This window comes from Anarhichas minor, unplaced genomic scaffold (assembly GCF_050575085.1).
Source record: "Anarhichas minor isolate MPS153535 unplaced genomic scaffold, ASM5057508v1 ptg000003l, whole genome shotgun sequence".
NCBI lineage: Eukaryota > Metazoa > Chordata > Actinopteri > Perciformes > Anarhichadidae > Anarhichas > Anarhichas minor.
The window spans coordinates 13,525,931-13,541,072 of record NW_027466449.1 but is presented as its reverse complement, the minus strand read 5'-3'; the positions used below and the strand labels follow the sequence as shown (position 1 = coordinate 13,541,072).

Here is a 15,142-nt window from a genome sequence, read left to right as displayed (position 1 = left end):
TTGCATGTTTTCTGCATTTATATTTAACTAGCTGTCAAAATCAAGTAAAAATCACACTTTTCTCTCTCTATGAATTGCATTAAATGGAAATTCATCTAGCCCCTAAATAAAAATCAGCACACAGTGTATTTGAGTCCATGAGTACTTTTTACCACTCATTGTTCTGAATTATTTATTAATACTGCATGGCTTATCGACAATGTGCATCAGTTTTGTAGTTATCCATCCAAATGCAATAAGATAGCTAGTTAAATAAGAGATTGTGGGTTGTTTTCTGGTATTATGCAACATTTGCAATCGTAACAAAATGGCTTCTGAGAAGAGTTGATATGCAAAGCAGCCTACATCTTATATAGATCTTGTAGTTATACTTCTCTTTATCTTGTGTGGTTATGTAATGTAATGTAATAATGTTATAAATCGTTTATTACTTTGATCAAATGAATGGTTGAAACAGATGTTAAGTTATAGAAAAAGTACACCGAGACCAATTCACTGCAAGGACACTTTAATTTATCAGAAGCAATAAATATTCACATCTCAATTCTCTATTCTTTCAGTACACATAATACATACACAAAGAAAAAAAAAAATGAAATCATTTGTTTTAAATGATATCAATAACTGCACCAACATATAAACTTCTTTTAGGCTTTAATTTATGTCATGGCAACTCATTCTCACCTTCAGTCAGAAATAATTAGAAAAGAAAAAGAAGTCAACATTCCTTGTGGCCAACATCTCCTATCCCCGCCCCTCTTTTATATGTACAGACTTGGTGGCACTCACATGCACACACCTGAATACGGAATGGGAGTAGTTCATCCCATAGTTATGATAAGAAGCATATGTATAGAAGCCTATAATATGTACATTCAGATTTATATAGTACAATCTATTCAATAAGGGCAGGTATAGTCATGCAAGACGAGTCATAAAAGGACACAATAAAAAGAAAAGGCTAGCCAACATATACTTATAAAATCTTCATCTGACATTCTTGACCATCTCCAAACCTCCTTAAAATCCTTTTGTTGAGGATCTTCAACTTTGCCATCTCTTTCAGTAGTTTGTGACATTGACTTCTGTACTTTGTCCTCATTCCAATTCCCATCATGACCCATTCAAATCAGATTATATGTAGTTTTCCCTTGGCAATCAATGGCACTGAAGGTAAATGACATCAGTGCTCATTACATCCTCAAAAATTGCAGTAGCAAAATGGGTAACACTTGCACAAGGGGAAATACATTATGTACCTGTAGGCTATTTCACATTCTCGACTTGTTAAGTTTTTAAACAAGAAGCCCTCAGCGGGATGCCATGGCATCAGAAAATGTAACAGGAGATTTCTAAAAGTGGCAGAAGAGGGAGGATAAGAAGAAGGCCATTTCTGACTTAAGACATCACGTGTGCAAAACCACAAAACATGTAAAAGCGTGCTTCTTCAAAACATAAAAAAAAACACAAAATGACTAAATCTGATGACTGTGAGAAAGTGAGTATCGATGCCCTTTATAATTATGAGGGAATGGCATCGTCCAAAACGTTTTTTATTTTTTTTTATTTCCATATTCAAGCCTTTTTCCAATACTGGGAGCCTCATTAATATATATAAAAAATGAAACATGAACTCAGATCCATTCTTTAAATTCAAGTTTTGTTAGTCACCCCATTTGAGAACATATGCCCCTGTTTGCTCACATCAAACAAAACAGAAAAGGAGGAACATCGTTTGTGTTCAAATTAATTTGAACAAAACTAAATCTCATTCATTTTTTTCACAACCAATAATACTTATTAAAAAGATGAACTGTGATGGTACTATGGAAATATATCACACTTCAAATATTGGAACAGCCTCTGGTGGTTTTGGCAAACTGAGGGGATTTATATGTGCATATACTCTCTATTACCATGTACAAACATCTGCTGATATAATTAATCACTGATCAAAACAAATATTGTACAATATTCATCATACTCATAGCAGATATATTATAATATCGATAAAACGGCAAGAAGCTTCAGAAACATTCAAAATATATTATTGATTGTATCATTAATTTCCCATACCCCACAAGGAATGCATTATAAAGCCGGGTGGCTCCTGTTGACATGTAAAAGACCATTAAGCAAAAGACTGTCAGGAAACCGTGCATTGGTTTTAGAAATTTAAGACAAAGCAACATATCTGAGGTCTTTAGAAAAAAAAAAAATCTGCCTGTCAGCAAAGCGGAACCTGCAAAAGTGGACAGACACATCGTGAAGCCAAGTAAATTATTGCAAAGTCAAGAGACATTTTTTTTGCAACTCTCTGCTGTTTTTAACGTCAAACTCCGCTGGAATGCATTTGGTGCTTTTGTCTTTATTTACATCCCCATGTAAGCAGCTGGATATATGTGGTTTCTGTTTGCTTTTTTTCCAGTGTCACATCATCACATCTTGGTACTGTACATATAAATAGTCTCTTACAGCCTCAACTATACTTCAAATAATCAAAACTGAGGCAATATATCTAGATATAGATTTAGTTTCATCTTAAATTATATGGCTATATACTTTTTTGATATTTTGTTTGGAGTGTTTATTCATTTGGATGTGCATGTGTGTGTGTGTGTGTGTTTGTTTCTGTGTGCAGGTTTCAAAGATGTATGCATTCTAGCTGTGCTCTGTATTTCCACCTACATATGTGGGAAACGGAGATGAAAGTAACAGAGACGAAGCAAACTGCGTTTCTTCTTGTCACTAGCGCTGCTGCTGTTACTTTCTGTCCTGGCAGACTTGGTCCTAGGCCTAGTTCTGCCAACCTCCTCCACTCTATAATCTGACCTCTGACCCCTGGGGCCCCACATCCTGCTCACACCACGGTACTTATCCGGTTGATAGGCTTGGACTTGGAGCTGCCCCCTGTACCTGTCGCTCCGGCACCAGTCAACTGCGGCCCCTGCTGAGGCAGCCCGGGGTGGTGGGGGGGGAGAGGGGAGAGAGGTGTAAGAGGGGTAAGGGGGGACAAAGGGGGGGGTAAAGGGGAATGTGGTGGGGGAGGGGGGATAGAAGAAAGAAGAGGGTACTGGGGCTGATACGGGGCGGCGGACGTAGCGTGATGCGCATTGACGGAGGCGGACGGTAGGTTGTGGGGCAGAGTGCCGAATATGAAGTGTGTTTGATGGGTGGAGTGGCTGGCTGGGTGTGGCGTTAGCACGTGTCCGGGGTGGGTTTGGGAGTGTGCGTGTGGGTGCGGGTGGGAGTGAGACATGGTTAGTGGAAGTTTGGTGCCAGGGACGCCGCCCCCTCTGATAGAGTGTGTAGGCTGCGCGTGGTACAGGGCAAACTGCGGGTTCTGGGAGTGTTGGGAGAGAGGAGAAAGGGGGGGGGGACATCCCACCACCATGTTGGCGTAACGAACTGGAAGCCCATGCTGGGAGAGCTGGGAGAGATGGGCCAGCTGTGGGTGCTGGAAATGTGTGGGGCCAAGCGGTGGACGACAGGGTAGCGGGCCTCTCTGTATAGAATGAGGGGGCATTCCTTGCAAAGGAGGCGGGACAGTTTGGACGTGGTAGCGATGGTGATGGTAGTAAGGTGGTGGGGGCTGCACGGTGCCCATGTGACAGTACTGTGCGTGCAGTGCCTGGATCTTGGAAGGCCCCCCATCCAGCTGGCACAGCGATGATGGGGAGTGAGGAGGGGGACCTCCCGTAGTCGGTGGGGGTACAGGTGCGGGGTAGGGTGGCCCCGGTGGAATAAGGGGCCCTGGTGGTTTGGCACGTTTGCTGCCGAATAGGGACCCCAGGAAGGAGCCGCTGTTGTTGTTGTTGCTGCTCCCCCCAGGCCCGCTCCCCGCTCCTGCTCTCTCTACACTGCTGGAGACTCCCCCAATTCCTGTCCCAGCAGTGGTGTGTTGCTGCCCCGGCCCACCCCCCACCCCCGATCCGGGGCTCAGGATGGGGCGGTGAGGCCGAAAGTCTTCTGTTGCGTAGCAGCCGGGCACCACGCCTGGCACTGTATAGCGCTGGTGAGGCTGTGGGCTGCTAATGATGGAGCCCTGGGAGAATAAAGCATCATCATGTTTTAGAAACATCCCTGAAGCATGGCACTAATGCCTCTGTTTCCACTTACATCATCACACACAGGACACCTTTGTATCTGGAGGTGAAGGACATGCTTGGGCAGGACTGAACACACACAGCCATGCAAAGGGTGTCAGTGCAGGTCAGACATGTGGACACATGCAAGTACACACGCACACCATCTATATGCACACCGTACACAAACTGAGCGTGCTCGGGAAGACGAAGCACCGGTAAGGGGACGTGTTACAGGACAACATCTAGTCTTTGAGACTTACTTCCATGGTACTGTCCAGAGAACCAACACTGTTCCTGCGACCACGTTTCCCTGCACCCCACCAGGAAGAGTCAGGTTAGCAAAGAGCCGAAGATTGGAAAGTTTGCTCACATGTGTTTTGGCAAAAGATAGGAATTGCATAAGCTGTGTCTTAACGTCAGTGAGAAAGAGGAACAGTATGTAGCGGTGGATTAAAAAAAGAATCATGTAAAAGCTGCGCTACCCAATTCAACCCAGCAGACAGAAAGGAAACGGAATTAAACGCCATCTCTGATGTGCTGTTGCCTCACCTGCATCCGATAGGTCCCTGAGAGATGAGCTGAGCGCCGTGCGTTTGAGACCCTCACCCACGGAGCAGTTGTCATCAAAACTTGTCCTTCCCAGAGTGCCATTCACAACATCGCTCTTCACACCTACGCCGCCAGTCAGCAAGCTGGGCCGCATCACACCTTTCTGTTTCTCCAGCTCCGCTGTAAATAAACACAAAGGGCACAGGGGAATTAAAAATGAGAAGGAGACACGATGCAGAGAAGGATAAGCCATATAGCAATGCCACCAGCACTCCATTTCTTGATGTAGAAAGCTGTACAAATCATCATTCCCACTAAAGTTATAGTTCACAGTAATGACCAGCAGATGGGGTACTTACATTCCACTCTATATTTCTCCATCTCTTGCACTTCAGCAATACTCTCCCTGAGGTCGCTAACAAAGCGGGTGCGGTCTTGCTGACTGGGTGCCATAAAGATGATAAAAACCTTCCTCTCCCCACCCAGGGCTGCTGAGGTCAGGCGGATACCATGTGGGTAGTCTAAGAGATGCAAACACAGAACAATAAAACACTTAAAGTGGCAGTTTTGAAGATTTTCATTTAAATAAATGTCTGTTAAGTCACTGTCTATCACCGGGGGAGGCAACACACCGGTGATAGAAATTATTGGATTGAGTATTGCAATATTCAAATATTATTGACTCCAGAATGCTACTGCGACAATTCCATTGTTTCCACTCAAATAGAAATGCAAAATCACCCAGAACTGAAATGTTAAGGATTGCCGCTTCAATAATAATAATCATAGAGGGAAATAAAGAATAGTTGAAATGTGCAAAAGGAAAAATGGGTTCTTACAAGAGTTCTGGAACATGTGCACTTGCATCTCCACCAAAGGGAACGATTGTCTGAAACTATAAGTCACTGAGGTTTTCTTCTTCTGGAAGATTTTGGTCACCTGATGAGATGGATAGATGGGATATATTTTAGAGGCTCTTTCGAATTAAATAGATGTCTTATCTGCCATGTGTTAAAAAGTGATGCATGCGAGTCTTACCACCAGAAGGTCATTAAAGAGGAAAACCTCCCGTTGGTGCACCCCGGTCCTCTGCGGCCTGTTGGGGTCGGGGACCTCATAGAGCTGGCAGCAACATACCAGCCTACGATGGGGAAGGGACAGCACCTATATAGAAAAATACAGTACAAATGAATAAACTTTTAACAAGTAGTGGCAACATATTACAAAGCCCTGTATTTTGCTCACAGGCTTCTTGCCCACAATGACTCTCTCCACTGCTTGCACTTGGGACACGTGGTCATCGTTGGTCCGTAGCTCCCACTTCTGTATCCGCTGATAGATCCCAACCAGCAGGTCCCTGGGTATATCCTGACCATTGTCTACGCCTTGGGTGGAGACAATGATAGGGAGGGTTTTAGGAAACGATGTTTATCGCAACTGCACTGCACAAATCACAAAATGATAGTGTATCTGATGTAAAAACTGTTGTGATTTTTATAGTTTTCACACACAATCGGCAACCAGATGTATTGTTAATAGTTGCTTTTATTATTAAAAAGAGGAAAAACGTTTTTTTCATGGCTGGACAGCGTGTTGTTATTGCTATTAAAGAGCAAGCACCACACCAGACCGATCATGTTGTTTAATGCGCTGCTGCTGAGCAGTTGATCGGCTATCTAAGCCTGCAAATTGACATTAGCAGAGCACTTTTCCACAGTGAATGTGAGCAGGAACAACGACCGCTGCAGGAAAACTAATGTGGGTTATTATTGTTCAGGTTTTGCGGAGCAGGCTGCTGTCTGGCTCAGTGTAACCGTCTGCTTGGCCTTTGATAGATCACTGACGTTACTACTATATGCCAGATTTGATTGGCTGTATTAAAATAAGGTCCCCATCTACGTAGATGGATACCGATTCGGTCGAATTCATGCAAAATCTAAAGGGCGCCATCATGAAAAAAATATATAATATAAATTTCTCCCTTTTGGTTTCAGATTTCTTCTCACAGGAGACACAGGACAAGTGGTTTACCGAGCAGATATGTATGTAGTGGGAAAACAATCTATTTGATCTCAGCTGGACAAACACTTCTCCTTACTAATCTAATGCATACCAACATCCATACAGACAACATGATAGAAACAGATCATTAAAACAGCCTAATATGTAAATCAAGTGTGTGACTTATTTCTGTCCTGTAGCACCTCTCAAATTCTTGATGAAATCCTCTAGTTTCATCTTCCTCTCAGCTTTGACGTTGGGACTGTACATATCTGTGTTGAGGAGGATGATGGCGAAGGCTAAGATGAAGATGGTGTCTGGGTTCTGGAACTGCCGAACCAGCGTTGGATTACAGACACAGTATCTCTGGCTGCATAAGAGACAGAAACAGCATGTTCAAACATTCACATTTTGATATCACAGCCACAGTTTTCAGTGTGTCTTTAGCTGACTATCACTCAGGCCTTTCTCTATTTTAAACACCCTGTATTCAACACATACAAACCTAAAAGCTTCTATGAGCCGTTCCACTTTCTGGGCTTCTCCTTGAACTTTGATCTGAGCCTGGAACTTCCTGAGAGCATCATCCAGGTCCATTCCTGAGAAGTCCATCTCATCCACCACGCAGCTGAAACACACACAGCAGAGGTCACAGTCTAACCTCTCCTGGAACATTCATAATGGCACATATGCCACATGCCACGTCTGCATCTGTGTGTGTGTGTGTGGGGGGAGGGCATTGGGTTTGCCTCAAGGTTGCATCCATTTAGACTTGGTATGAAATATGTGAGGCGAAATGTGGTGTGCACTTATGCTGATCTGTGTTTGGATTAAACATTCATCTGAATTGTCAAAAAAAATCCCTGCTGATGACCTCTTCCGTACTCCCACACTCACTCTAAGACATCTTTGTTGAATTGTTTCTGTCGGTTTCCCAGGAACTCTCCAATCATCTGCCTGCTGAGGCCCTTCCTCTCCAGGATGAAGCGAGCGATCCCAACTGGAGTGTCCGATACGAAACCTCTCTCTATCAGGTACTGGATCCCCTTCTCTGGCTTCCTATCGTCAATGAAAAATAACGTTTTCACTGCAACTTCGCCAGTTGTATTATCACCTTGAAAATGGTCTCTAATAGGCATTTTGAGTATTAATAGTACAAGCATCTTACTTGTTGAAGAGGTTGAGACCTATGCGGTACTGGCGTCTCTGCACCACGTCGCTGTTGAAGGGCGGGGAGTCCCAGCTGTGGCGGCTTTCTCTCTGGTAGGTCTGCTTTCCCAGAGGTGGCAGAGGCTCCCGCAGGCTGTCCTGAGACGAGGAGCCGGAGCTGCAGTTGACCGTCTCGTTGGAGTTGGTGGTGGAGTTGAGCGAGTCGTTGTCCCCGTCCGAGCAGCACGGCTGCTCCAGACCGTCGGAAGGCAGAGCTGTGGAGGAGGAGGAGGACAGAGGGGTGGTGGGGGGCTGCTGGGGGGAGGACGACGACGACGGCGGCGTGTCAGGGTACTGGTGGTGGTGGATAGGGTGGTGGTGATGGTGGTGGTGTGCCGCCACTTGGTGAGGGATGTGTGTGGGTATGGGTCGGGCGGGGGCCCGGGTCTGACCCTGGGCAGCTGCTGTGGAGGAAGGGCGGGTACCTGTGGTGGGGGAGTGTTTGAGGGTTCCCTGAGGGGAGCAAGCCCCGACCCCAGGCTCCTGCTCGTAGACCAGCTGTCTGGTCAGAGAGCCACGATCTGAGCGGTCGCTCATGTCCACGGAGCTGTCACTCGGCGGCTCAATGGTGAGGAGAGGCAGATGTGCGCCTCTTAGACGATAGTCCCTGCACTCGGTGCACGGGGTGCTGCGCCGACTGTTACTGCTGCCCCCTCCCTCAGTGTCCCTGCTGTCCTCACGCCCTCCAACACCGCCACCGGGGCCCCAGTACTCTGTATCTGTGCTGCTGGGCGCCCGATCCAGGGACAGTGGGGACGACGGCATGCCATCATCCATGTAAAGGGTGACGTCACTGTAGGAGGTGGCGGTGCTGTCGCCATGCATACTGAGTCCCCCGCCAGCTCCCCTGGCTCGTTCTCCCAAACCTCTTTGGGAGGAGGGGTTGGTGCTGCTGCTCCAAACACACTCCCCAAAGTCTTCACTGAGGCCTCCACCCTCCCTGCTGCCCTCCTGGGAGTCATCGCGACCCGCGCGGCAGGTAAGGGCATCGTCTATGGAGTCAGCTAAGGACTTTACCTGCAGGGGACACAACGAGTTCAGCATCCCTCATGTCAGAAAGTAAGTTGTTACACATCTTAAACATACAATTCAGTTTCTAGAGCATGCTTTGCGGGTCAAAGGCGTGTGGTGCCAAGATTTGTCTTTTATTTTGCTTTGTCCTGTTGTTTGATGAGTTTTTTTTAAAGTTTAGCTAATCTACTTTGTGTGTTTCTTTTGGTCACCGTGAAGACCTTTGAGACTTTCATGTCATAAAGAGTTATAGCCTATAAAAACATGAACACGGTCACCTGTTTGGAGAAGGAGTCCTCTAAGCGCGTGTAGTCTCCCGGGCGGTCTGGGTTGGGGGAATGAGGAGGCCCTATGGCCACGTTGTGGGTGAAGTTCGTCTGCGTCTGGGCCTGCTGCTGAGGCTGTCGCTCATCGAAGGAATACTGCAGTCTCATGTTGGACAGGATGATGCGGCGTGTCATGCGGCTCTCTGACGCAGAGCTTCGGAGGCGCTCAAAGTTCTTGTTCATGCGATACTGTCTGAAGGCCGTCTGAATGGTCCTCGCTGCTCTGCGACTTACAAAGGAGCCACCGTACTTTCTCTCCAGCATCTCCACCTGGCAAAAGGTGGGAGAAAAGAAGAACACAGGTAACTGAAAGGAATCCGTCATCTATATCACGTTTGCTAGTGCTAGTGGCTTCTAGGAAACGCCAAAGAACACGAACATCCAGCATTGGTACCTTCTTATCCTGCAGATCCGTTGAGAGCTCATAGCTGTCTGAAAGGGTCTTGCATCTCTTGTTCTCCTCCTCCTCTTGCTTGCGGAGGGCCAGGCTCGCAGGTTGGTGGCGTGTACGCAGAGCCCAGGCCAGGCTGGCTGAACTGGAGGCAGACACGCATGAAGGGTCCCTGGATCCGGCGGGTGCGCTGCTGGTTCTGCTGTCAGTGTAGCGCTCCGAGCCGCGCAAGAAAGGTTTCTGGCTGAATGGTGTCTGGATGTCTTTGCGAGCGCCCGTCTCTGGACACTGGGAGTCCCCTTCCACACTGCAGGAGAAAAATGAGCAGGAGCTTTTTACGATGAGTCGTGAGTAGCTTGACAAAATGTCACACCAAACATTTTAAAGTGCAAATTGAAGGATTGAGTAAGTTCAGCGTCACTGAATTACAAAGAATATAACTTAAGAGTTTACATATAAGGACTTACATGTAAAGTTTAGAGCGGCGAGGAGCTAACCATCTCTTGGTGGAACTCATGGTGAACTTGTAAATTCCTATTATTTCAGCGGTGCCAAAGCTGCCAGAGATCTGACAACATTAACTATCTGCATTGTGAGTTGATGACCCAACAAGCATAAAGGTCTCTGCCCTCTATCTCCTTCCTTTATTGAGTCAAGAGGACGAGTTAATATACTACAACGTTTAGCCAAGCCTACTCGTGCTCATGCGCTGCCCTCGTCTGCTTCTCACTTTCTTGTTCCCTCTTTCAGTCTCTTGTCGGTCTCTCAGTGTATGTCTGACACACAACAGTGATAGCATGCCTAGAGGAGTCATCAACCACTAAAACACAGTCCTCCACTGCCACATACCAGCAACACCATACTGACAGGAAAAACCAGGTTGTTACGCGCCACTTCGCGTCACTTCACGTGAAATATTGTGAGACAAAACACGCGTCAAAGCACATCACCTCCCAGATTCATTCTCACCCAGTCTGTCACACAGCAAATCACAATTCAAGTGGAAACAATCCTATTTGCAGTCACCAAAGCAATAAAACCCAAAACGTTTCAGGATTCAATAAAGTCCAGGGAGCCTCCAGTGTCCTGTTGTTCACGTTTGCTGCAGACAAAATCCACGCTAAGTCAATTTGTGAGTGTGTGTTTGGGAGGACAACTACAGTCACATGCTCCTGCCTACATATCCTCCTTGTTTAGCCACGCCCCCTTCTGTTAGCCATCCCATAACAAGGCAGAGAGTGCAGAGCCAGGGTCAGGGATGTGTGGGAGCATTACATTCATCACATGGAAACTTGCATTGGGCTTTCTATTGCACATTAATGCAGATGACAAAAAGGGTGAAAATGAAATAGATGCCTTGGTGACTGTAACCATTTCGGGTTTGAGTGGGTCAGCTCATGTCCTCCCTCCCTCCCTCCCTCATTGTGTTGCTGCTATTCCACCGGACTTCCTGTGTTAGTGTTTAGCCGGCTAAAAAAAAGGACATGTAGAAAAAAAAAAGCTTCTCATGAAAGAAGGAAATAACTTGTCGGTATTTCAAATTTGTTAGATTTGATCCTTTATGTGATGCTGAAACACAAGCATACCACATGTCAGTGTACCTTTACCAAGACTCCTTGGAGTGGACGGAGGGCAACATGTTGTACAATGAAAGGCATTTCAGCAGGACATCCTGTGCCTCCAAGCCACACATGACCGGGCTGAATTATTGTTGAGTCTAACAGCACCATGGAGGACAACTCCATTTTGTTGCATAACACAAAAGAGTCATGCAAAAGCCCAGTAATAAAAAAAGATACAATTCTGACATCTGCAGGAAAGCACATATAACAACAATTAAGTTGCAAAAAATCAACAGCAACAACACATATGTATATATACTGTTTGCAGGGAATTCATCACATTAACAATTGACTTTGCTTTGTTTCCATTTTGAGCAAATTAATAATGAGCAACACGTTACTGGGCACAGCATTCATTTCCTCTTGAAAATGCGTTTTTTCTTCCTCTCTCGCTCTCTGTGCAGCGTCGTTTATCATTCCTCCTCCTCTGCTCCTTAAATAGAGAAACTGAGAAGCGGGAGGGGGTTGCTTGGTGACGGTTGCTGCGGGACCTTTGTGGGCGGCGAGGCAGTTGTTAGGATGAGAAGCGTAGTTGCCATGACAATGTGTTGACTGTTATCACCACTGAGGTGGGTGATGAAGATGCTCCACAGGTTGTGAATGACAGTCTGCATAATACTTCTTGTAAACGGATAAAAGAACGCGTTGTCTCAACGTGTTCGTCTTTTGAAAATGGAAGCCTGAGTTCATCTACTCTTTGTACCGATTTTCTCTAAACTGTGAATAGAAAATGATGTCATCGTCAGAGCTGCTTAAAACTGCTCCTATTAAGGAATGGAAACTAGCCTCTGTGCAGTGCCAACAGGTAACCACAAGCAGGGACTCAGCTTCACTGTAACTTCCACATCAGCAGGAGCAGATGGTATTTTCATTCAACTGAGTCACAGAAACCTAGAATACATGCAACGCGACATTAGGGAGTCACAAGCTGGGTCGCATGAGTTTGTCTCTGAATATTCACAGCTGTTCCTTGGATTGATTTTATACCTCCATAATAATCCTTATAAGCGCCTGCCGTCATCTGTTCACATCTCATGAAGACGGAATGTCAAAATACTGGTTCTACAACCTCTGAAGAAATCAGTGGTTTTCATCTCCGCAGTCTATATGCATTTTTTTATTTCTTCCTCTGAGCTTTAGGAGGAAGATCGTCAAGTTCAGAGATGCCGATTAAAACTCTCCAAGTTTGGTGAAGTATCTGAAATAAAATAAATTAATTCTCCATTGATTTTCTTTTCCCCCCTCGTGCGAGGCCTCGCAACCCACCTCCAAGCATGCACGCATTAAACAAGACTATCATTTGCTTTTGCAAAGTGAGAGGCGAGGTGAGGATGATATATACGAGTAAAAAAGTTTGCTGTATAAAAACATGAGTGTGACCATATCGCAGCTGGCATCTGCACCTCATTACTTATGGAAGAAAACCTGTATTCCTGTTACAGTGCCAGAGAGAGAGGTCCTCTCCAGAGGCTCGCTCACGAAGACCAGCCCAGAGCTCCAATACCGCCAACCATTTAATTGGAGCCGAAACAGATGGTTGAAATCTAATAAACAGGGAAGTTATCGCTGGCGGTGTTATGAGAATAAAAGACGAGGGCACGAATTGACGAGCTGCAGAGAAATTGAAAAGTGAGTGGAGTGTGTGAAGTACAATGTCAACTCCATGCAGTCCCCTGCCTCCTGTCCCTCGCTCATATAATATTGATGCGCGTGACGGTGCGTGTATGTGTGTGTATGAAAGAGCGGCAGTCGGTCTGGCTGTGCCATCGAACCCGCAGCAGGACAAGGAGACTGGGGGATTAACCTCTCATGCCGCCTGCCGCGGTGAGGCCAATAACTGCATCCATCGGTCTGTTGACTCATTTCCACTTGGGCACTGACTCAGAGCAGCTATCTCATATCCTGTCTAATCTCTTTATCTACCAACTTTTGTGTCAATTTTGCCATTTGTTCCCAAGCTTTACCAGCCAATATAGGAAACCCCATACGACACAAATGTGGACTGTGAATAAATAATGGAGCAGAAGGGCCGACAGCGAGATCTACCCTAACTACTTTGGTGATGTGACAATATTGACCATCAGGGTCAAGACTTGAAGAGATTAAAACAAAGACAAAAAAAAAAAAAACAGTGTTAGTGATGTTTTTCACCATGAAAATAAATCCACTCCCGGAAAACAATCTGTGTTCTCTTTGTCACATGTGATCCCATTCTTTCAAATGGCCAAACTGAAAGGAAACAATCAAATCATTCATGGGTCAGATCGGCGCATTCCTCCACCGCCAACACTCTTCTGCCACTTCACTGTCTCAAGCTGTGAGCTTCCCATCACACACACACGCACACGCACACACACACACACACACACACACACACACACACACACTTCATTTCTTTCTGTGACCCTCCAGTTCAAAGCTCAAACATGGCTTCTCTGGGTTTGTCGGTGGACGATGGCACTTCATGTTGAATCCAGTTAGTGGATTAAGAGATAAAAAGTCCTTGTACACCTGTATTGTTTGCAGGGCTGCAGAGTTATGTATCTGAAAAAATCAGCAGTGTTTTGTAAGCACACTCTTATCAGATAATCTCTGGCACACGAAGGAAGAAAGAATGAAGAGATAAGTCTTATATAAACAGGCGGGTACACAAAGTAATGTACACTGGAAAATGACTTATCCTTTCTCAGTGATAAGAGCCACAATATTCAGACTGGTTCCAATGCTTTATTTTGACCTTTTTGTGATAGATTCACTTCCAGCTTTGGTACAGCTGATTTGGCCTGATGCTCACGTATCAAACTGCTGACTGCAGACTTCCATTGTAGTTGACAAATCCTCCTATTCTAACCAAGGAACCAGTTATGCTCTACTTGTGTACGTTTTGTACATTCATTTGAGTGACATCCATGACAGTCTGGCAGATTATCCACTTTGAAAGGTATGTGATCCGTCATGTGAATGGCATGTACACTCTGTCACACAGGCACCGCTCCTTCCATTTAATGCGTTGTTTCCTTCTTTTAAAAACACATGCCACGTTGTACAAACTACCCTGAATAATCATCAGCACTCAACAGACACTATTTATCTTTTAAATTACATATCAAAAATAAGTTTACCTCACTTATTACTGTCTGTGATGATTCAGTTGCAATCGACCTATGCTCAGCACACAGACTGGCGATCTACAGCACGAACCACATATCACAGGCACTACATCACTGCAGCGTGGGCCACCAAACAAACACAGCAGTGTAGCAAGCACCGTCATCTGTCGCCGGTGCCAAACTAACTGCTCTTTTGTGACAGTTTTACAAGTGAAATAAAAGTGGGAGTAAAAAAAAGCTGATTTCTTACCATGCTGCTACTGTCAGAGAAAGGTCCCACTCTAACTGGAGAAGCGTAATAACGAAACACAAACACAACCTCTCTCTCTCTTTCGCTCTCTGACTGTCTCACTCTCTTGCACTCTTTCATACACACACGCACACTTTCGCATTGGCTCTTGTTCGCCCTGCAAAGCTGTACAGGCTACATTCTTGACAGTCTTTTGACAGCTACGAACGTCCCTCTGCCAGCTTTTCCCCTCCACCCTCCCTCTGCACCAGATCACTGACACAAGCACAGTCACTTTTATTACATAACATCCCCCCCCCCCCCCCCCAAAAAAAAAAAAAAACATGTCACGGCAACAGGAATAGACGAAGAGACACACAGAAGAAGTGCATTCATTTATTGAAAAAAAGAGGATTGAGAAATATAAGATTGTTTTTTTAATCTTTTGCTTGTGGTTAACCTCGAAACTATTGTCAAATGATAATTTTCTGCAATATAAAATATTAACAAGTCTTATAAACTCTAGTTGTAAGTCAATTATGCTTTTTGTGGTTCGGTGGTTCATATTGCTGGAGACACAGTCAATAAATGTCCTGAGAAACAACG

General features: G+C 45.3%; 1 protein-coding gene across 1 annotated transcript; it reads right to left on the bottom strand.

Moving 5' to 3' along the window:
* Nucleotides 1–491: 491 nt before the first annotated feature.
* LOC142957304 (IQ motif and SEC7 domain-containing protein 1-like) lies at nucleotides 492–14,537 on the bottom strand. The gene is given in 15 exon segments (XM_076099028.1): nucleotides 492–2,978; nucleotides 2,981–4,045; nucleotides 4,349–4,398; nucleotides 4,638–4,817; nucleotides 4,997–5,158; nucleotides 5,477–5,576; nucleotides 5,676–5,801; nucleotides 5,883–6,022; nucleotides 6,842–7,008; nucleotides 7,144–7,266; nucleotides 7,536–7,697; nucleotides 7,807–8,864; nucleotides 9,137–9,454; nucleotides 9,579–9,882; nucleotides 10,043–14,537. Coding segments are annotated over 15 exon segments (4,299 nt in total). The 5' UTR covers nucleotides 10,093–14,537; the 3' UTR covers nucleotides 492–2,684.
* Nucleotides 14,538–15,142: the final 605 nt, after the last annotated feature.